The following is a 23,126-nucleotide window of genomic DNA, read 5'->3' as shown; positions in this document are numbered from 1 at the left end:
TGGCATTCATATATCAGGCGTCTGCAGCCTTAAGGTGAAGGTGCCTCTGCTCTTATCAAATGCCAGGTGAGGGGGAATGCAAGGGGGAATGAACATGGAGCTCAACAAATGCTCCAGAAGGCACCTCCCCCCCCCCCCACACTATAGTAGAAAGAATACAAACAAACTTGAGTGGCTGGTAAAGTGAAACACTTTTTTAAGGCTCGTAAAGTTAGGTGAGTCCCGAGACAGTGTGGTTTTAAGAAGTGGGTCCCGGTGCTAAAACATTTGGGAACCACTGCTCTAAAACTCACTCAGCACTCCCTTGTGTCTGTAGCAATGGGTGTGCTGTCTTTCAGGGACACTTTACATTACATTATCTCCTTGTTGAACTCATTGTTGAACATTACATTATCTCCTTGTTGAACTTACATTACATTATCTCCTTGTTGAACTCTCCTGAATATAGCTCAAAAGCTGTTGTTAGGAAAGAGTGGATCAAAGGAACCATTCCTTATGCTCTCATACAGAGCTGGCCTTAGGACAATGGGGCTTATGCCGTGACGTTGGGCCTGTCTGGGGTGGCGGGCAGATCTCCCACTGATGCAACCAGCATCTGGCAGCCTGGGAGGGCAGCACAGCAAGTGGAGTGTGGACTTGCTTGCTCTTCCCTGGGACTGGCCTGAAATGGGCCTCCCAGAAGTAGTTGGTGGTGACATTATCATTCACCACCAACTATTTCTGGGTGCCATGCACAGCACCACAAGCTTCTGGCTGCCACAGCTGCCTGGTGAATGGGGGGCCCTGTGTGAGTGCCCTGCATTGGTCCTGCCAGTCCTGGGTCCAGCCCTGCTCTCCTAATACTTCCATGCCAATGGATTCCAGAGGATAGCCCCATTAGTCTGTTGCAGGAAAAATGACAAAGAATCTGGAGGGACTAAACACACTTATCACAGCGTAAGGGCAGGAGGTCTGGCTGAGTGGTAGAGCTGCCACCTGTGAAGCCGGAAGAACAGCTGGGAATGCAGTTCAAAACAGCCAGAAGTGTCCAAGAACTGCTGAAAGTGCAGACGAGATGAGTCATCCCAGCTGGTGAGAGAAGCGAAGGATGACCCCCCCCCCCCCCAAGAGTGGAGTGGAGTGCCATCAGCTATGCGGAGGAGGCAAACACAGCCAGAGGGAGACCAGACCATGAGGGACTCCACCTGGAATGAAGGCATTCTTGAAAGACAGAACTTGTTACTGTAAAAATCCCTATGGGGATTTAGTAAGCCTGCCTATGTAAACTGCCTCGAATAAAGTCAGAGGAGAAATTCAATGACAAGAAAAGTGGTATATAGATACTGGTATGATGATGATGATGATGATAGTGCGTTTCTGGTCTAGGGCCGATTTCATTCAACTTGCAGTGAGGAGTCAAGGTGGGAAGAAAGGATTTAAAAAACATCTTCCCTCATGCCACAGCAAGACCCCAATACCTGATTTTAGTGCCCCCTCCCAAAATCAAGTGCTGCAATTATGGTTCTCCAAAGTCACACCTAGTGTGGCCCTTCATTGCTGGATCCAGTAAGATCAGTATGAGGGGAAAGGGACAAATTACAATGAACCAGCTGCTTCCTGATACACAAAAGTGCCTCATAACAGGCTGCAATGAAACCTGAATGCCTGTTACAACATTTGGGGGATGAATATGGGTTGAACAGGACTGAATCAGTGATGAGAGCAAATTCCAGAAAGGTGAACTGCAATGAGGTAGCTATAAATAGAAGGTGAACCGTTCTGTGCTGTTGCCTAATAGTTGGTAATTTTTTGTGTTGTTTTCCCGAGATGGTGAATACATCACCAATGTCTTGGTGAATACATGTCATGCAGGGCTAGCTCAGGATGTGCCAGAGCCTGAGGTGTTGCACCAAATGGTTTACTCCCCCCCCCCCTTATGTAGCAATACACCAGGCACTGCTGTTGTTGTTTCTCCAGCCTCCACTTCCCGGATTCAAAAAAGAAGAGGGGAATGGAGCAGGAGAGGAAGTGGAGAAGAGAGTGGTGGGCTAGAATGTCAGAAGAAGTGTGGAGGAGGAAAGAATAGCAAGGCAGAGTGGTTATGTAGGAAGGAGGGGAAAGGACTTTGGTGCACACTCAGAGGCACTTTGATTCTGCAAGCAGAGCATGGCAGCACTGAAAACAGTTCCCAGCGCCCAATCTAGGTGAGCTTGTTTCATACTAAGCCACTCCCAAAGTCATGAAAGGTGTTTCATTTGAATCACAAATACAAATACAAAGAGATATTTTAAAAGAAAAGAAAAAAACTCACCAAGGGGGAAAAAAAAACTAGACTAGACAGGGCTGCTTCTAGAAAATAACTCATGGGATATAAGCAAGAGCATCGATGTTGGAGGGTGTGAAAGTACTTCAAAACAATGTGTGACTGATTTGTGGAACTCTGTGCCACAACTTATGGCAATGACCACTGGCTTTAAAAGAAGACAGGATTTCTGTCAACAGCTGTTAGCGCTGATGGTTAAATGGAACCTCCAAGTCTAGAAGCAGTCTATCTCTGAAGACAAAGGACCAACAATAGGAGAGTTCCTATTGTCTTCATGCTATGTGTGTGAGCTTCCCAGAGCTATCTAGTTGGACACTGTTGGAAACAGAACACTGGGCTAGATAGAATATTGGTCTGATCCAGATAGGCTGTTAGAAGAACAGCCTATCTGGATCAGACCAATATTCTATCTAACAGAAGGTCTATCAATGCCTACCAGAAGTTCTATCAATGCCTACCAGCAATGGAAGCTAAAAATAGAACCTCCCAGTTATACGTCAGTCTAGCTCTGATAACCTCATACTAGGGACAAACAAACAGGAGAGCTTGTGGACTTCCCAGAGGCCTTTAGCTGACCACTAATGGAAGCAGGATACTGGGTTAGATGGACCTCTGGCCTGATCCAGCAGGACTTGCCTGAAGTTCTTCTGGTCTCGCTAGATTCCCAGCATCTGCCAAACTACCATTCCATGACAGTGTGTCATGATGCTTCAGAAACTGCAATAAAATGAACGGAACTGCATCAAGTCCTCAAGCCAGCACCTCTTACAGAGGGTTTTCCCTCCCAGAAATGTTTGCAAACACAGCCTGGGGGTTGTTTCTACCCCCCCCCCTGTGGCTTTCTCATCTTTCTGGGAGCAAATTGGTTCGTCATAGCCTGAGATGACTGTAGCACAGCAGACTGGAACTGCCACATTCCATATAGTCTCGGGCTCTGGCATCATTTGAGAGGAGCTTGGGAGGGAGAATTTTGCCAGGCACAGCTTCTCTCATTGTTCCAGTGCTTACAGTAGCTACACTGCGAATATATGTTATTATTATTATTGCCATCATTGTACATGATGCTTTACAAAGACTGAGAAAACAGGCCTCTGTCCCAAGCCAAGAGAAACCAAACATGAGCCAACAGAGGAAGGTGAATTGCCTATATATCCGAGTATGTGCGTCAGCATAACACACATGATTCTCTTGCTTTTATCCTCACTGCAATCCTATCCACACTCACCTGGGAGTAAGCCCCATTGACTATAATGAGACTTACTTCCGTGTATACATGCATGGATTCTTACTCTAACGATCAAAAACTCCTATGAGACCAAAGAATCCACCAACAGCAGAGACTTCCAGGTGTGCCTCTGTCTGGTTTTGTCTCTAATGATCAGCCTGCCCTGAAGAAGTTCTGCTGCATCTTCACACTGGACAATGTATTTACTTCCATATACAGTATGTGTGACACTTTTTGTGCAGAGATGTGGCAGAATGACCCTGCCGTTGGAGGAGTCCACCCTTGCCCCCATTGTGTCCCTGCATCAGGCACAGCTGGACTCACACCTATGCCCCTAGGGCCTAGGCACATTTCTCAGTTTACCTCCTGCTGAACCTCCTGCTCCTCAACTCACGTCCTTTGGGAAAGAAAGTTTCAAAGGCAGACCCTGAGCACTCCTGCTGATGAACTTGTGCTGTAGGTACAGAGGTTCCCAAACTTTTCAGAGGCCCTAGAGGCTGCTGCCTGATTTATGAATGCCAAGGAGTGTAACTATGATGGTGACTGGGCAGCAGTGCTCACCCCCCCTGTAGCACCTTGTTTAACCCTTGATGCACCATGCCTAATCTGCCATGTCAGTTTCGTGAACCACCGTAAATTGTACCATGACCCATTGGTGGGTCCCAGACCCACAGTTTGAGAACCACTGCTGTAGGAGAAGGCCTGGTGCTGTGCTCCATCTCAGCTCCTTGAACGACACCCCTACGGGGCTGAGCATGACCAGCAGATATTGAGCATTTGATTTTTGTTATTTACACTGGCTATGCACTGTTGGAAACAGAACTCTGGGGTGGATGGTCCCTTGATCTCATTCAGCAGGGCTTTTCTTACAGAGCAGGGGTGCCCAAACCCTGGCCCAGGGGCCACTTGCAGCCCTCAGGGGCTCCCAATCAGACCCACGGGGAGACCTCAGTCTCCAATGAGCCTCTGGCCCTCCAAAGACTTGCTGGAGCCCATGCTGGCCCAATGCAACTGCTCTCAGTGTGAGGACGATTGCTCAACCTGTCACCTGAGCTGTGGGACAAGGGCTCCCTCCACTATTTGGTGTTTCATGTCTGTAATGCAGCAGTGGCAGCTGACCTTGCTTTGTGCAAGGCCTTTTATAGGCCTTGAGCTACTGCAAGACCTTCATTCATTCATATAAGTTCCATCTTTAACATTCATTTATGTAAATTTATTCAAATTTTAAATGTAAATTAATTCTTTTTTTCTCGGCCCAGACCCAGTGTCAGAGAGATGATGTGGCCCTCCTGCCAAAATGTTTGGACACCCCTGTTACAGAGAGAAAGGATCTCCTGATTTTTTAAATGCACTATTTTTCACAATCCCTAAGTGCAGTCCTAAACCTGTTCTTTGGAGAATGAATCTCATTGAATTTAGCAGGGCTTATTTCTGAGGAAACATGCAACTGATTATGTTGTACTTTGCTGAACCCTTCCTGTCAGACCCACCCCCTTTCATTCTTAAACCTGGACTCTGACTGCTCCAAAACAGATTTATGAATGAGGGAGGGGAAAAAAACACACCTAGCCCCGCCTTTAGAATTCCACCATTGGTTGTGAGGAAGGCTTAGCTAATCCCTCCCCTTCTTGGTAGCAGGAGAAAAAAAAATCTCAGTGTTGTTTCTTGTCAATGGTACAGTTGCTAAAGTTTAAGTGACGTTGACGCAGCTCTGCAGTAAAACCGGCAAGATCTCTTTGAGTTTTGGTGAAACTTCAAGTAGATCTTAAGGAGGAGGCAACAGAAGAAGCAACAAGAGGCTAGACCTCAAGAAATCCTCCCTGGCTCAGACAGAGGCAAGTGCTGAGACAGTTTTCACTTTGCTGGGATCCCCAACCAACACCTGCAAGATTTCATTGCTGATATTAAGTTTCCACACCATGGACTCACTGACAGAGCATCAATTGCACCCACCAGCAAAAAGAATGATGATGATTTGGGGCTCACCACTGTTAGTCAAAAATATTCTCCAGCTGGTACTTTGAAATATTTGCTTGTCCTCCTCGCCCCATTGGAATCTGGGCAAATTTTCTCTGTCCTACAGCCTGAACTGCTATGGGTTGGTGGAAGCCACTCAGTGGTGTAACTTTTTTGTGTCCTTTGGTATTCTTTATGCTTGGTGGTTTGGCTCAAGAGCACGGAGACATGGTCTTGGAGCTGGACAGCAAGCAGCGGTGGGCTGGGAGCGGCAGGCGCAGCCATACATATCACCACCTGGAGGGTGATGTGCGTTGGAGACAGCTCTATTCTTCAACACAGTTCTTCTTACGTATCAACAGCCATGGCAAAGTAGATGGGACACGGTGGAAAGAGTGTCCAGACAGTGAGTATTAACTGTATTTGACATATAGCAGTGAAGGAGTATAACTGTGAGCACCTTAGTCTTTGGCTCCTACCAGGAAATCTCACCATTGCTTCAACTAGAAGCGTGTTCTTAACTCTCTCTGTCACAAAACTGAAAATGGAATTACCAAGTGAGACAGCCAGTATGGTGCTGTAATTAGAACAGAGGTCCCCAAACCACTCAGTCTTGCTGCCTTGGTGGGCTTGAGATGGTCACGTGATGGTAAATAATGTAGAGCGCAATCCTAACCAACTTTCTAGCACTGACAAAGCTGCAGTAGTGGGGCATGTGCTGCATCCTGCAGTGGGGGGAGTGCAGTCATGGAGTCCTTCTCAAGGTAAGGTAATGTTTGCTCTCTTACCTAGGAGCTGCTTTGCCCTTATGTCAGTGCTGGAAAGTTGGGTTAGGATTGCGGCTGTAGACATTTTGCAGCGTTTGCAGCTATGGGACTCTCTCTCTCTCTCTCTGCTGGGCTGTCAGCAAAAGCAATCCAGCCTAGTAGTCACTTCATCCAGCAGGAAGAAGAAGGTGCATTGGGTGGGTGGGGGAGAAAGAGTGATCTCACCCAATCATAATGTAACTGGATTCAGTGGACTGGTCAACATGGATGGATGGATGTTCTGCAGACCATTGTTTGGGGGGCCCTGGGTTAGGGTGTTGGATTAACTGTGGTTACAAGCAGAGCTGAAGAGTCTAAAGCAGGGGTGCTCAAACTTTCAGCTTTAGGGATGCTGGACCTTTAACAAGTGTATAGAAGAGAGAATTTCAGCAGGTGCAACTTGTCATCCCACAGATGACAAGCTGCACCTGCTGAAATTATCTCTCCTACACAATTTTAAAGGTCCAGGATCCATAAAGTTGAAAGTTTGAGCACCCCTGGTCTAAAGCAATCCTGTTTATGACCAGGAGGTTTTAATATGGCACACCCACTGAGCCCAGATGGAGAGAAGAATATCTGGGCTGTGGTGATGGAGGTAATGGGATGAGTTTTATGAATGTTAGCAGAAATGTTGTGAGACATACAAAAGATGAAATGAGAGCTAATTTGAGGGTTTCTGCAACTAGAGATTGGGGCCACAGAATATTTCATAGCTAAAGCGATTGTTGGCAGGAAAAGAGATTTGAGAAGGAGGGCAGTCCTGGTTGCAGAAGATGTGGTACAGCAGGACGCATTGCCAGAGGATGCACAGCAGAAAAGCCTGGGGCTTTCAACAAGTAGCCTTCCCTGAGAACTGCTGAGCTCCAGCAAAAGAGAGGACAGCACAACCTGAACGAAGCATGCAGAAGAGCAGCCAGAAAACCAGGCTGCTGAGCATGTGAGAAAATGAAGCATCTCAAGTGCACCAAGGAAGGTCAAAGGTCTCCAACATGAGACAGATTGCATAGCAAAAACAAGGCACAGTTAGGAAGCACAAAGTACAGGCAGAATATGAAAAGCCAGGTGAGTGGCTTCAAACCCAGGTGAGTGGAAGGATTCGGAGGCTTTGGAGGAAGCAGCCAGAAATGGATAAGAAAACTAGAGATGAGCTTGTGACAGAAAGGGACAGGTGTTGGGTAAGAATGGACTCAAGGCTGCTGGGATCACTCAAGCACAGATAAGCCCTGTGGAGTTCAGTGAAAGGAGAGCCATGAAGAAGACATTTGGAGCTACAAAGATGGAACTCGGCAGCGGAGGAAAATTCTCTTCCAGCTGAAAAAGGAAAGAGGCGACTGCACTAATGAAGCTCCTGGGCTCACACAGAAGGTCCTTTATCCCAGAAGGGGACAGCAAAATGCTGGAAATGCAGTACCATCAAAGTGTGGAAGCAGTGGCATAGCTAAGGGGGTGCAGGGGGTAGCAATTGCTCTGGGCAACAAGCTTTAGGGGAGCAACCAGCTGAGCTTGACACTAGTGGCCAAAATTGTGAAAACCTTGAAATGTACAAATAACAACATCAAGTTATACCCCATTGGAAAGGTAATTTAATGCAGAATGCAATGAAACAAACCTCACTGGAATATCTGTATTCTATCAAACGTTATGACCAATGAACCAGAAAATGAAAACACAACTGCCTTATGGAACAAAAAGTGGATTTCTTTAACTCAAAACTGATGTATGGGACTGATTGTTTTGAGAGCCAATGAGATGTTATTATGATACAGAATGGGACCAATAAGGTATTAATATGAGTCAGCTCTCATTTCCATGTATCATAACACAGTTATGCCTGTTAACTGGGTAAAGAGGCACTTTTTCAAGTGGTGCTCAAGTGGTGCTTATATTTAGCAGGGGGAGAAGAACCATTCCTCATTATCGCAGCACAGTGTCTCTGTGCACACTTTTTATTTAATTAATTAATTCAATTTGATTTTGTCATGCAGGGGGAGCTACAAAATCTTCTTTGACCCCAGGTAGCAGATTAGATGCCTTAGTTATGCCACTGACTGGGGGAGGTGGCAGAGCAAGCGGGTGGTGAGCTGCTGGGGGGAGGAGGCAGGTTTTCCCCCAGTTTTCACTTTTTATAAAACCCAGGCGTGATGCCACTTTCGGTTGTGACATCACTTCTAGGGCATCATTTTGAATCCAGCACCAGGCTACATGACCAGAAGCTACATCATGGTGTGGAAGGCATTCAGTTGCCCGAGATGGAGATCAAGAAATGTCATCAAGAGAAGGCCATACTTGATACTTGAGTGGCATACTTGAGTGGCTAACTTGGAAGACCTTGGGTAGGAGACTGGCCATATGCAGAAAGAAGTCCTAAAGAAACAGGTCAGCTGTAGAGACTGGGAAGAAGAAATGGAGAACTCCACAAATGTAAAGTCCAGTAACCCAGGGATGGCCCACCTGGAAGTCACCTGAAGCAGTCACCTTAGGTAACATATTGCTAGGAGACCGCTCACCTCTGTTCTCCCACTTGGCTCCACTACTGCTCCTTCTTCTCCCACTCCCCTGATTGGAAAAGGAAGAGAGGGACAGAGCAGAAGTGCAGAGGAAATGAGAGTGGTGGACTAGAATGCTTAATGATCGGCAAGATGGAAGTGACTGAAAAAGTCTAGCTTCTCCTGGAGAGACATGTGTAGAACTGAACCACCTCTTTGTCCAATGACTTGTATCTGAATGGTTGTGACTGTTACAGGCATCCACACTCTCTGAACTGCAACATCCTCTGCTCAGAGCCACAAATAAGCTCAGAGAGTCTTCACAGGATGTGAAAGAAGTAGTAAAGGTACGCTCAGCAAAGCCTGACTCAGGAATGCCTGGTGACACTTCCTGGGGAATTCCTGGGGACGTTCTTGGGGAACGTCTAATGAATAATAATGTGTATATCATCATGTTTTGGAAAATGGCAATATATGGACAAAACATCTGGGGACTTCTATGGCTTAAAGAGGAAGAAGTTTGCAGTGTCTGCTTCTGCAAAGGCATACCATATTAGTTACAGAAAGGCAGGGGCAGGCAGTGTTGTGAGCGGAGCAGGAGGAGAGAAGTGACAATTGGTTGGGGAAGAGAAGCTGAAGGAAGAAACCAGAGTAAGGAAGGAAGGGAGACAGACCACAGAAGACTGGACAAGAGACACAGAGGAAGCCAACTTGGAGGAAGGGAATAATAATTGACTGAAGATGAGATGAGAAGTTGTGGAAAAGGAAGACAAAGGCCACTTTCATGGAAGTAAGTCCCATGGAATACCAAGGAACTTACTTCTGAGTAGGCACACTTAGGATTGTACTGTAAGAGCTGTTGGCTGAGAAGGAGCAGAGATGGAAAGAAAACAGCTAAGACAGAGGATTGAGGACAGAAACTGAACTCCAGCGCAATCCTATGCATGTCTACTCATTATAGTCAATACTACTCATTATAGTCAATACAGCCTACTCCTAGGTAAGTGTAGATAGGATTGCAGCCTTAACTATTGTGAAGGAGGGGTTGAGTTCTTGATTTGAAATTAACAAGAATATTTATTTGCTAAGAAAATAAAATATAGGAACTTTGCGTAAATACTAATTTGTGCCTGATGCTGGAGTGGTTGCAAGCTTGTTCTTTCTCATTCTTTTTATTATAGAACGGTGGTGTTCTTACATAGTTTGACCTACCTCATAGGGCAGCTGTGAGATCAAAAGTGGGGTGAGGGAAGAACCGTGTACACTTCTGGGAGGAAGGGCAAGATAAAACATAATCAGTAAAATCAGCCTTAGGACAAAACTTCTGCTGAGCCACAAATAAGCTCACAGAGTCACATGAGTTCTAAAGGATCCAACACAAATGTTCATCCCAAAGGGAAGGTTAATCTAATTTTGTTTGTTTGTTCAACCTTTATTTGGCATAAATATTTGGTAAATAAAGTCTCTGAACAGATACCATACCGAGAATAGAGACCTAAGCAACACACACACACACACACGTATGTATGTATGTATGTATGTATGTATGTATGTATGTATGTATGTATGTATGTATGTGTAAATGTGTAAATGTGTAAATGTAAATGTATACACAAATACATACATACATAACATTAAACATACATGCATATATTATTTAAAGAACGGAAAACAGCCAATTACAGACTTTGCCAGGATGTGATCTACTCAATGGTTACTTGGGACTCTAATTTAGTTGATATACCTGTATTAATCAGTGCAACCTTACTTGGTTAAGTAGTAGTGAATCAAATTTAATGAGGAAACTGCATTAGACCCAGGAGATATGGGGAGACTGAGTGTGGCTGTTTATTCCATGCTGAATAAATGCAGTCTGTATGACCTCAGAGGTCATCTTATCTTAATTGTTACCTTTCATGGTTCAGAGCAGAGACTTGCATCCCAAAGGGCTTTGCAGACTCTGATTAAGCCCCAAGTGTATTTATTTGAAGCCACCTCATTCTATTGCACTTTTCACAACTTGTTTTCATGGGACATTTCATGATGTCTTGAGAAACTAGAGGAAATCTGTTAAATCTTTATTTAAAAATCAGCAGTTTTCTAGTTCTCATGGATCCTTACAACAGCTGAGTCAGTTTTGAACCCCTGGACCCAACTCCCACATAGCCCGAGCTGTCCTTCTACCTTTCCTTCCAAAGTCAACAAGGTAGGCTGAAATGATCACCATCCTCTCATTCAATTCCTGCTTGTGGTTTTACTTTGCATGTGTGTAGGAGAATGAATGCCATGCCATCCTCCATATCCTCTCCTGCTAGTTGTGGTCAGTGTGGCTGTCACAGGTGAGCTAACCAAGAGCTGGTTGAAGAAGCTTCCTCAATCAGAGCATCTACCTTAGGAAGGCAGCAGGATGATAGATGTTGTTTCTGTTCAGAAATGGCCCTGGCAACATGAGAAAATAGGATCTTTTCAAATCTGGCATGGAACAGAACTAACAGGGGGCACAGCAGATGCAAACATGATCCAGGTTCAAACTGCACCAGCAATTTCACTAGGAGTTCACAGCTTTCTCGCTTATTCATTTTTCAGATTTTTATCCCATTCTTCCTCCAATAAGCTCAGGGTGGTGGATACGGTTCCTTCCCTCCTATATCCTCACAACAACCCTTCGAGGCAGGTTAGACTGAGATATAATGACTGGTCTGTGGTCACTCTTCCCCTATATGTTAAAAGGGGAGGGGGGAAGATAATACAGAATTACCCTAACAATTCTTGGGAGAGGTGACAGACCTTGTTGAGAACTGGGTCAGTTTGCACTATGAATTCCACAGGCCAAAGCGCATGTCAGTCACAAACTCTAGGTGCACTGAAGTACAAGAAAGGCTAAATGGTGGGATGCTTTTGAGTTAGACAACTGAGGTGATTAATAGGAGTCTAGCTAAACGGGGGGGGGGGGGGGGGAAATACAATCTCCAGCGTTGTTATGCAATTATCTATTGCCTTTGTTGTGTAAACAGACACACTAGCTGGCTACACAGGCTACTGTAGATAGGTTGTCTCCTTTCATTAAGAGCCTCTCTGTTGTATAAACAGACACTCTCAGATACTCTGCTGCAGGCTATGGGAGATGCAATTGCCTCATTAAGAGCATCTTTATTGTGCTTTGACCACCATTATATATGTGGTCCATTGTTAAGTGAACTGTTGTTAAGTGGCACATGCCTGTATTAGAACTTGGAGTCAGCCAATAAAATAGATTGGCATGAGATTTGGGGCAGACAAAAGAAAGCACTTCTTCATGCAATACAAAATTGACTTCTGGAACCCACTGCCACAGGATGTGATGATGTCCACCAGCATAAATGGCTTTAAATGGGATTTTGAACACTTCAGAGAGGAAACGGGTCTATCAACAGCCATAATAACTGACTGGAACCTCCATGCTCAGTCCTGCTCTGATCCAGTAGGGTTATTCTTAAATTCATACATTTGCTCATTTGAATAAACAGTTCTTTGAGCAGTTGAAATTCATCACAGAATAAATGCTATGTTTGTTAGGGTTGAAGAATAGTCAATGGTTGCACCAGGCAAATTTAGAAATTGGCAAGTCGTACAAAATTCACCATCCTTCAAAATCTTTTCTTTCTTTCTGCAAGTTTCCAGTCCTTATGACTGTGGAGACAAACTTGAATGATTGATGGTTGACATTTCAGAACAGGGGGCTGAGGCAGGATTTCCAGCAGTCGGGGGAAGGGGGGCTTAGTGATAAGTACTGTAGAAGCTTTCTGTGTTTCCCTTGGTTAAATCCATATGGAAAAGAATGACACAAATAAGACATCAGATCAATGCAAGATGCAAAGAAAGAACCCCAGGGAGAAGAAACCCTTACTTGAATAATAAAGGCTGCAGCACTTGTCTTGATTTGGGTCACCAAGGAAGGAACAAATGGAACTTCCATGCACAGGGCAGTATATCTGTGAATACCAAATGCCAGGGCAAGTAACAAGAGAAGACCATCATCTTCCTTGCTTACATATGCTTTGTTCAGTGGCTGCTGGTGTAATATAAACAGAACATTTGACTATGGATTCTGAGTCTGATTCAACAGTTCTTAATCTGGATCACAAACAGACCAGTTCATTATCAGAACTGAGCCACAGAGAAGCCCATGAGGCATTCAGCCTTGCCTGGTTCAGTTAATTGCAATTGAAGGTGGGGTGGACGCACGCGGCCTCTGCTGGGCTCAGAAGACCCTCTGGAGGCACGCGACGCATGGACTGAACCACTGTGCTACAGCCCCTCCTTTATCATCCCCAAACCATATGGGAGCATTCTGGTGTGCTGTGGGAATACATGAAACCATTAAAAGTCCCAATGAGCCTAAAGCAGGGCTGGCCCACCCATGATGCAAATGATGAGGCTTGCATTGGCAGGTAAGCAGCAGATGCAGGGGGCTCGGTCACTTTGCATCTGCCGCCACCTCCCTCTAGCCCGCTACAGACTGGCTGCATCAGTCTGCTTCCCACTTAAGGAAGGAGCAAGATGAAGGAAGCAGACTACCACTGCTCACAACCAAAAAACCCACAAGGTCAATGGTGATCTGCTTCCCAATCCATTCAACTCTCTCCTCCCTTGCAGCCCTTAAATAAAACAGAATGTGCAGGACACAATGGGAGTTCCCATGATGACCTCCACTTCCTGTTTTGTCAAATTCAGGAACAGGGCCAGCCTTAGGAGATGCAGAGCCCAATTAGAAACAATTTTTGAAGGGGCGGCAGGTTCACGGCCAAGGTCTGAAGAATCTTAGATATGCAGATATGCAAAATAAAATTCATGATAGACTTTATCTCTCTATGATAGAATGGAAAGCAATTAAAATGTGCACTTAAAAAGTGCATGTGAGTTAATGGACCAAATGGATCTAAGCACACTTCAGTATAAAATTGCATACCTGTAAGCCTATAAGTAAACAAACACAATGTGTAGATTACCTTTGAAAAGTAAATACAAGGGGGGCCCATATCCGCGGATCCCATATCTGCGGTTTCTCTTACTGAGGATCAGGTATCCACGATCCCCCATGTGCAAAAATAGCGAAAAATGTCACTTACGGTTTTTTCTGCAAAACCAGAAGCAACATTTTTATGCCTTTAAAAGGCAGTATGAGGGCCAGGGAAGACTTTGGAAGTCCAGAAGTGATGCTTTTCACTATTTTTAGTCATTCTGAGCCCAGCAGAGGCCGCGGGTGGATACGCACAGCCTCTGCTGGGCTTAGAAGACCCTCTGGAAGCATGGGAAGTAGAGCTCCCCTCACCTCCAGAGATGGGGGGAGGTGTCCCCTGTACCCACAGATTCAAGTGTCTGTGGATTCACATATCTGTGGGGGGTTCCAGAATGGATAACCCCACATGGATATGGGGGCATGCTTGTAGTTACAAGGCCAGTTGTTTTAGCAACTGTGAAATGATTTAGTAACAATATGTATTTTTGTTTAGAAAAAAATTTCAAAATGTCAGTTGCAACGTATTGTGTGTATTTGACAAGACTAGAGTAGATTACTCTAGCATGTGGGGCCCCTTCGGTGCAGACCCAATTGGGAGCTCAATTGGCTTAAAGACAGCCTTCGCAAGAAGGGGTGAGATAAATGGCTATGGTTTTTTTTGTTTGTGGGTTTTTTAGGGGGCACATGGCAAGGCCTATGAGAGGAATTTTAGCAATGGGTACAAAGTTTCTTCTGGGCCCCTTTCCAAAGGGTAAGGGGGCAATGGGGACAAGCAGAGCAGGGAGGGGGAAATAGGATGGGGGAGGGTGCTGACAGCCACAGTAGTCTTTGGAGCTCAGGTCTACTAGGCTTCTTGATGCAGAGTCCAGGTCTACCCAACCATGCAGCATTAGCAGCTAGATAAAGTAATATGGAAAACCAAACACCCTCCTAAATCTCTAAAATTTTTGAAATATAGAAAATGCATTGCAGAAAATTAGCATTATTGTATTTAGGCTCACACTAGAATGGATCAAAATGAACTTCTGCAGCAGCTGTAGCCCCACAGCTGGGTCCCTGAGCTTCTATACTCTCCTTCATGGTAATGGAATCCACAAGCCAAAGAGTTACTGTAGTAGCCCAGTTTCCTCCCAGATTTGACACTGTGTTAAGGAGGGTCACGGATGCTTTCCTGGGCCTGATGTGTATGGCTTGCAGCAGCAGTTAACACTGTATGCACATGGTTGTGCCCCAACATTATGTGCTGGCAGTGAGTTCAGGTAAGATAGGAAAATGTCAGGTCCCAGGAACTTTCTGGGCCCCCTCCTTTGGCTCCTGGGCCCCCTTTCTGACCCTGGGCCTGGGTACAAATTATCCCCTTTACCTCCCTCTCCTAGGCCCTGGGGCATGGGGGTGAGAGTAGTGGTGGATCTAGCTAGGTCATTATTGGCTTATAGCATTGACCTACCGAGGAAGATATCCACAGTAACTCGGCCCAATTTTCTGATCTGGCCATGCCTCCTTCCAATAAGTCTTTGCTGAAGAGGGAGGGGATCTGGATTATATATTGCCTCTGAATATGCTCTCTTGGATCAGACCAGAGGTTAATTACATGCTCCTATTTTATAGGTAAAGAATACTGAGGCTGTGAGCCAAGTGATTATCAGAAAGCTAGACAGGGCAGATACTTTTAAAAAAAATGCATTTACTTCATACTTTCTCCCTGCCCCAGCTTTACATTATGTCACAGGAACCTTTGTTTTCCCCCTAAGATAAAGATTGCAGGGAAGACATTTTCATGGATGCTTATCTCTCTAGGCTCAAAAAAAGATCAGAGATGGTTTAAATCAAAGCCATGACCACTCCAAATCATGACCACTCCAAAGCTCAGGGCAGAATGAGGGCATGGTTCCCCCTCCCAATCTCAAAGAGGCAATTAATGTTAGCTCTTCAAAAAAAAAATGTAGAGGGGGAGTGCACATCAGTAGTTAGGAAACAAAATCTTGCAACTTCTATTAATCTTAGTTTTCTAAGGGCCCAATCTTATCCAGCTTTCCAACACCAATGCAGCCCTGAGGAGGCCTCTATAACTGCCCCCCTCACCCCTGGATGTAGCACACGCCCCATTGGCATGGCTGCATCACTGCTAGAAAATTGGATTGGGTCCTAGGTGCCCCCATCCTCCTTTATCCAAATCCATTCAGCACCACACATCCCACAGGTGTTCACTCCTGCATGTCTGACAATACTGCTCTCGCTTTCACCACTGCCCTCCTTCTGGTTTCACTAGGAGATACTCTAAAATTAATTGCAGTATGGGACAAGCCGCAGTTTGCCATAGCCTTAAATTATTTTGCATCTTCCTTTTCCTCCCCCGTGTCACTGATGATAAAACTCTGCAAAACAGCAATCTTGATGTGATCATATGTATTACACTGGGTGCACAATCCTAGGTTAGTCTACTCAGAAGTAAGTTCCATTGTGTTTAATAGGTCTTACTTCCAGGAAAGTGTGCGTAGGATTGCAGCCTAAGATTCTTTTTGTGAAGTGTTTTACTGATGTGAACATGCATATTGCTAAAACAATGCACAAAATGTATTATTATGCGGTCATGTGTAATTACATCAAGATTGCTTTTTTGCAGTGTTTTACAAGTGAACCTAAAGCAGCAGCAAACCACACAAAGCAGCACTCTGCACAACATTCAGAAATGACAAATCAAAACATTGCATTCCTAATGTGTTGCTTCCACTTTGGAAGCAAAGCCAATAATTTAGAAGACCAAAATTTAGAGTGAAATTCAGATGAGAATTTCTGGAGCATCTTTAATAAACATTCATTGGCTTGGATACACTATTCACCATTATTCTCTGTTCTTCTAGGTATTATGGAAATCCGTTCTGTGGGTGTGGGCATTGTTGCAATCCGATCCATCCACAGTGGCTTCTACCTGGCCATGAACAGAAAGGGGAAAATCTACGGAACGGTAACATTGCAACTTCATTCTTTTCACACTAGACAAAGAAGGAGGGCTTGGGATACCCGTGACCGCAACCAAAAGAGGGTTGCTTGTACTGAAGAAAAAAAAACATCCTAGATACATTTGCTTTTCCCAGCCAAATTGCAATTAACCCTGGTGACTTCCAGCCAAATATTTGGCTGCATAACTCAAATCAAAATATGAAATGCGGGCCCTTCTCTCATGGTCTCTGGGACTTTGGTACCAACTTTGGTATCTAACCTATGTCCCCTAGCCTCTAATGCTCCAGAACCGAGTGCCAGGGAAGATGCCTAGGAAAGGGGTTGCACAATTTGGATGCCACCACAGAATAGATTCTTTCCACTTACTACACACCTAATCTATTAATGGGGTGTTGGGGTGAATCCCCAAAGAAAAGCCTTTAAGAAAGATCTTAATTGATGGGCAAGTACATGTGGGAGAAGACATCCATCCCAGGACATTCAGGGCCTTAAAAGGCCAAGACGTCCTACTTCAAATAAGCCTGGATATGAACCAGAAGCCAAGGTAGATCTTTCAGTATTGGAGAGGCACGACTATTCCTACAAGCTCCAGTTAGGAGTCTTGAATTTGGGTTGCCCCATGTGGTTTGCCACTCCAGCTCTTAAGTACAAACCTCAGAAGTGCAACCTCACACTCCTTGTCTTTCTTCTCCCCCAGAAAGTCTACAGCCCCAACTGTAAATTCAAGGAGTGCTTGGAAGAGAACCACTACAACACATACGCCTCGCTTCTCTGGCAACACAGGGGCCGCCCAATGTTCCTCTCCCTCAACGGGCAGGGTGTCCCACGGCGGGGCTCCAAGACAAGCCAACAGCATTCCTCCACTCATTTCCTCCCCTTGCTCATCTCTTGATTCAGTGACTGCTGCCCTCCCTGGACTACTTTATTATATGCATATTTAAAACATTTTTTTTTGTTATTTATTATTTTTGTACCAAGAAAATGGACAGAAAAATGTTGACTTTTCTACCAAGAAAACGGACAGAAAAATATGTTGAGAATAAGAAATAAAGCCAATCTTGGAAAAATGGTGCATGCATTCATGTTCCTGAGACCTATATTGCATCTCAACTTCTAACTTTGACCTGTAATGCCTTCAATGCCTTCAAAGTTTGCCATCAATGTGGCCAATCCAGGAGAGCCTCAGGAGATGCAGAAAGGACTTGACTACCTCCAGGAAATACCCCTTCCCTGGACATGTGCTAAGATCCCAGCCTCTGACCATCTCCTGGAATTGAGTTAAGACTTTAAAAAGTGAAATGATATAAGTTCAAAGAACTTAACATTAAGTCAGGTTGCTTCCAAAATCCTCATCTGAATTTTCCCCTGGATTTCCTGAATTACCTGGTCTTTTCTCCAAAGTGGTCTCAGTGTACAGTATTGGGAATCCTCCACCAGTTTTTTTTTTTAATTTCCATATTTTGTACAGTGCTGTAAATGTGCAGTTCCTTTATGGAGAAAAGGCCCCAAGATGCACAGATATGCAATGATGAAACACTACACAAAAGCAATTGGCCCTATGATTGCATCACAATTCTCTTTGTAAGTAGCTATACCTATGCTGAGGAGCACATGCACACATTAGCAAAACACAGCACAAAAGAATCTTGATGCAATTATGAAACTGATCATGTCAAGGTTGTTTTGGGGGGGGGGGGGTTCACCAATGCACATGTGCATTTTGAAGCAATGACCACTCATACAGTCATCTGAAAATTACTTTCATATGACCACTGCTGAAAAGTATTCAATACTGCTGTGAAGTTTCCTTATTTACTACTAATTGGACATTCTTACAAGAACCCACTGCCTGCCTGTCTGGTCTGCTGCTTTGTTCACATTGAAAAACCATTTGTAAAATCTTCAGCAGTGCGTTTAGTTACACTGTTAAGGGAATTGGGCAGCTCCTGATTACCTGTTGTAATAAACTGGATATGCCTTAAAGGGGGAAACTTATAAGGAGCAGGAAAGGAACACTTAAGAGATATAGACTGAGTGTTGGCAAATGCCATATGGTTCACAAAGGAACCCATTTGGAGCAGTTTACCCATTTGGAGCAGATAGCCAAAAAGAGATGACAGCTCAACTAACGCTGACCTAAGGTGTCCGTGGATGACTCACTTCCCTAGACTGCCCCAGTTTCCCCACTTATAATAAGTAATCTAATGAGTCTGACCTGCTTTGGAACTCCTGCATAATAATTCGCCTACTTAGTGCTTTTAGAATGTTCACATCATCTGAGTAATGCTCACACAACAACCTTGCAGGGCAGGCTGGTTTTAGAATGTAGTGATAACATGGGGCGGAGGCTTGCAGAATGGCAGCTTCCCTGTGGCTCAGTCTACTAAGCATACACTTAAAGCAGGATCTGAAAGAAACCTCCCAGCCCATGCTTCACCAACCCATTAACGACATTGAGCATGAATGATAATGCAGTCATCTAAGTGTGAACCACAAATTGCAGTGTGTTCAGTGCAGTTGAGGTAGGGCAACAGGTCCTTTGTGGGAGCCGGTGCATATATATTTTATCTAAAATACTTAGACCCGTCCACCTTACAATAAAAAATGATCACCCTGGCAGCTTACAACACAATACAAACACAATCCAGCATAGATACAAAGCACCACAGAAAGCTACAACTGTTGCACCTCCCACTCATCCCTTCAACCTCCCACAGCTGCTCCAACAGAAATAGCCAAGAGAACTGTTTGTCTCAGCAGTAAGAAGAAAATGGGATGAGGGAGCAGTAGAAAAATAAAGCAGGAGGCAGCAGTAGCATTGCTCACCGCTCATATGGCAATGCTTGCTATGAGTCAGAATCAGGGGAATGCTAGAGATGGAAGTTATCTTAGAGATCATCTAGTCCAATCCCATGCTCTGTACATGTCACTACACTGCATCCCTGACAGATAGCCATCCAGCCTCTTCTAGAAAACCTCCAATGAAAACCTCCAACTACACAATGCAAACTGTTCCAGTGCTCAGCAGCGCTTATGGTTAAGAAATTCTTCCTTGTGTTCAGCCTAAATCTACTTCCCTATAGGTCTAGGCCCAGGATTGTCAGCTTTTAGTGCTTGCAGCTCTCCAGCCCTCTCCAGAGCTTTTCAAAGCCCTACCTAGAGATGGCAGGAACTGTTCTGCAAGTGAAGTAGGTGCTTGACCAATGTGTTATAATCCACTCCAACTGCACTGAAGGGAAAAGCACTCTCTTGGGACCTAGGCACAAAGTTCCTGGCACCTGCAACTGTGACGGACACTAATAAAAACAGAACCTCCCTCGCCCATGGAGGACCTGGCTCCACCATGGCTCCACCATGGCTAAGCCCAATGTAAGCTATTGCAGAGTAAATAATGCCACAGCCAGAATATAGTTTTCAACAGTGTGGCTCAGGCAGTGGTTCTTCATAAATGTGCCCCATATGGAGGTGTGCAACATTCAGAAGAGAAAACTGAGCCTTTGCTGGTTCAGGGGCATCGCCACTTGGATCCAGGAAATCCTGACTAATATGAAATCCAGTCATGTTCTTTGTGGTCCCTGTGTAGTTGCATGAAGTTCTGCCTGCGCACAGAGCCAACCACGGAAGCTTCTAGAGCAGGGGTGTCAAACTCATTTCATACAGAGGGCTAAAGTTAGCATTCATGGTGACTGCTGAGGGCTGGAAGTGACATCATTAAGCAAATGATGGCCAGAAATCAGCACTTAGTTCTCACTTGGAAATTCATTAGCTGCAAATGACAGAAGGAAAAAAAGTGCAAATCTTGTTATTTCCAAGATATGAAAGAGCCCAATTATCAAGCTGGGAGAGCCCAATTATAACTGGGGCCAAACAAATTACTTAGAGGCCTGTGGGCCTTGTGTTTGTCACCCGTTCTAGAGCTTTGCTGAGCATTCTGCCCATGCTCTCAACTTGGGGAGACCCTGTGCTCATTGTGTGCTTCATGGATAGAAAAAAAATGCCCAAGTATTCATTTCCTTTTGCCCACCACCTCAGCACCAGCAGTACAGGAATCGTTTTCTCTCTCCCCTTACCTTATTCAATGAAAAAAGAAACATTTATTTCAGTTTGTCTTATTCACTTTATTAGTACTTAAAAACACCAACACAAAACAAAAACCAGCAGGTTTATTTCATTGTTCACCACATTGCTGCGCAGCAAGCAGGCAAACTTTTAAAAAGCTAAAAAAACAAAAAAATTTTTACCTCAGATTTTTTTCTGTATATTGTTCCTCTACTGTTGCTATAAGAAGAAAAAACAAAATGGGGAAACATGTTCCTCCTCAGTATTGCTCCAAAGCAATCAGTAAAAATAAAAATGAATAATCACAGAATGAACCATAATTCCAATTGGCAGACTCCTGAAGTTTGTTGAGAGCCAAGACACGGACATGTCTTCTGAACTGAAGCTGCTTACACAGAATTCACTCCGAAAAGGTTTTTGGCACCCAAACTCTCATGGGAATGATGGAGCTAAGGCCTGGGTGCAAGTCTTCTGAAAGTTGCTGCAAAAACAAGCTCAATTCTAAGAGGCAGCATGCCATTTAAATTTTAGTTATTTATGGCAAAAAGCACAAAGTAGTGGCCTGGGCATAAGCTTCCAATGCCAACAGTGACAAAATTGGTTCCATATTATGAGGGCAATGTTCAGATTCATGCAAGAAGCATGAATCCATAACCCAGAGGGAAGCCTCCTGTAGTAGGGCCACTGAAAGAAGCTCCATCCAGGCAAGCTGTCAGTCAGCTTCTACCTCTAAAATATGTCATGACTGAAGTAATTGCTTAAAGTCAACATGCACAGAATTCCCGGAGTGCTTCTGCTCCCTAAACAAACCCAACCTTGCGCACAGGCATGATCGCATCAGGATTCTTTAACTGTGGTGTTCTAGCAATGCACAAGGAGAGCTTATTAGGAAGACACCCACAGAAAAAGAAGCTGAATGCAATCATACATTCACCGCAGTTTTTTTTTTTTTGCACCCCCCCCCCCAATATTTATCTATTTTCACATTTTTATACCATTTTTCCTCCAAGGAGCTCAGGGTGGTGTACATGGTTCCTCCTCTCCTTTTGTCCTCACAACAACCTTGTGAGGTTGGTGAGGCTGAGAGATAGTGACGGGCCCAAGGTCACCCAGGAAGCTTCAAGGCTGAGGGGTTTTGAATCAGGATCATTCAGGTCTAAATCCAATTCTTGCACCACTAGCCAGTATACTATCCTGGCACTTAATATGCACACTGGTAATACAGAGCAGGGAAAGGTGCACAATAATTGAACACTTCTGTCAACAGCACTTGCACCAATCACCCTTTTTTATAAAGTTATCCTAATTAAGCCAGAATTTAGGAGGAGTGGAATGCAGTTTATTTATTTAGCGTATGACATATAATACATGGATTTATATAACAATTAAACTAGATCAAATATCAATGTCCAGTCTGTCCATCCATTCAAGGACAACAAAAGGAACACAATAAGGATATCCACCCTCATTCCTGCCACTCATCCTGTGTTGCTCCAAGTGGTTATGGTAGAAAAACAATTAGAGAAAAATATGAATACTGACCCACTTTACAAGAACCCTGTATAGATTACCAAGATGGATGTGTATATTATGTTCATTCAGAAAGCACTCTATAAATACAACCAATTATAACTTGTTTTGCCTTTGGTGCTGTTTTAAGAACATGCCATTTACAGTTAGACACAAATGACATCTTCCAAACTGACCTCAGGGCAGTCAAATGGTAGATACTTTTTAAGAGTGTCAAGCAACAAGGAGCAAGGTTACAGGGTTACGGTGGTTTTGCCAATACCAGTGACCCACATGCCTTAGCATCCACAGTATGCAATCTTTTAAAAAAATATTATGGAACAGAAAGCACATCACACCCGATTGTGCAAGATAGCATCATTCCAACTGCCTTTCCTACTGCCCTGCAGGACAGAACTGGCCTGTCAACAGTCCACATATTCCAGCTGCTCCTCCTTCATTCTGCCGAACTCTCAGCTTCCTGGTTGCATGACAAGCCATTTAGGTCACTGTCCAGGTTTCTGTAGATGACTCATTGCTTCTGGAATATATTTCCAGCATGATGTAAGAGATCTCAGGGAACGCACCAAAAATAAAAAAAAAATCACGCTTGAGATTTTAAGGGTCAAACTGCACATGAACTCATCTTCTATGTACTGTTTGACCCCGAGATTGGTTGTTTTGTTTTGAAGGCAGTTGCATCTGGAAATGTGAGAGTAAAAAATGAGGATGATGTAGTGGTTTGGAAATTAGACCTGGAAGATCCAGGTTTAAATTCCTGCTCAGCCATGAAGGCTCCTGGGTAACCTTGGGCCAGTTACTC

General features: G+C 44.4%; 1 protein-coding gene across 1 annotated transcript; it reads left to right on the top strand.

Annotated features, from left to right (window-relative positions):
* Nucleotides 1-5,711: 5,711 nt before the first annotated feature.
* Nucleotides 5,712-17,627, top strand: FGF22 (fibroblast growth factor 22). Its single transcript, XM_066636402.1, has 3 exons — nt 5,712-5,889; nt 16,636-16,739; nt 17,433-17,627. Exons 1-3 carry the CDS (start codon nt 5,712-5,714, stop codon nt 17,625-17,627), a joined length of 477 nt encoding a protein of 158 aa, XP_066492499.1.
* The last annotated feature ends 5,499 nt before the right edge of the window (nt 17,628-23,126 follow it).

Source organism: Tiliqua scincoides, chromosome 8, assembly GCF_035046505.1.
Source record: "Tiliqua scincoides isolate rTilSci1 chromosome 8, rTilSci1.hap2, whole genome shotgun sequence".
NCBI classification, from domain to species: domain Eukaryota; kingdom Metazoa; phylum Chordata; class Lepidosauria; order Squamata; family Scincidae; genus Tiliqua; species Tiliqua scincoides.
Note: the sequence above shows the minus strand (reverse complement) of the source record. Positions and strands in the feature narration are given on the sequence as shown.

Excerpts from the sequence above, each read along its gene's own strand:
- FGF22 (XM_066636402.1), top strand. The coding sequence starts at position 5,712 with ATGGTCTTGGAGCTGGACAGCAAGCAGCGGTGGGCTGGGAGCGGCAGG. Across the intron at positions 5,890-16,635 it reads GTGGAAAGAGTGTCCAGACA|GTATTATGGAAATCCGTTCT; the intron begins GTGAGTATTAAC and ends CTGTTCTTCTAG. Across the intron at positions 16,740-17,432 it reads AGGGGAAAATCTACGGAACG|AAAGTCTACAGCCCCAACTG; the intron begins GTAACATTGCAA and ends CTTCTCCCCCAG.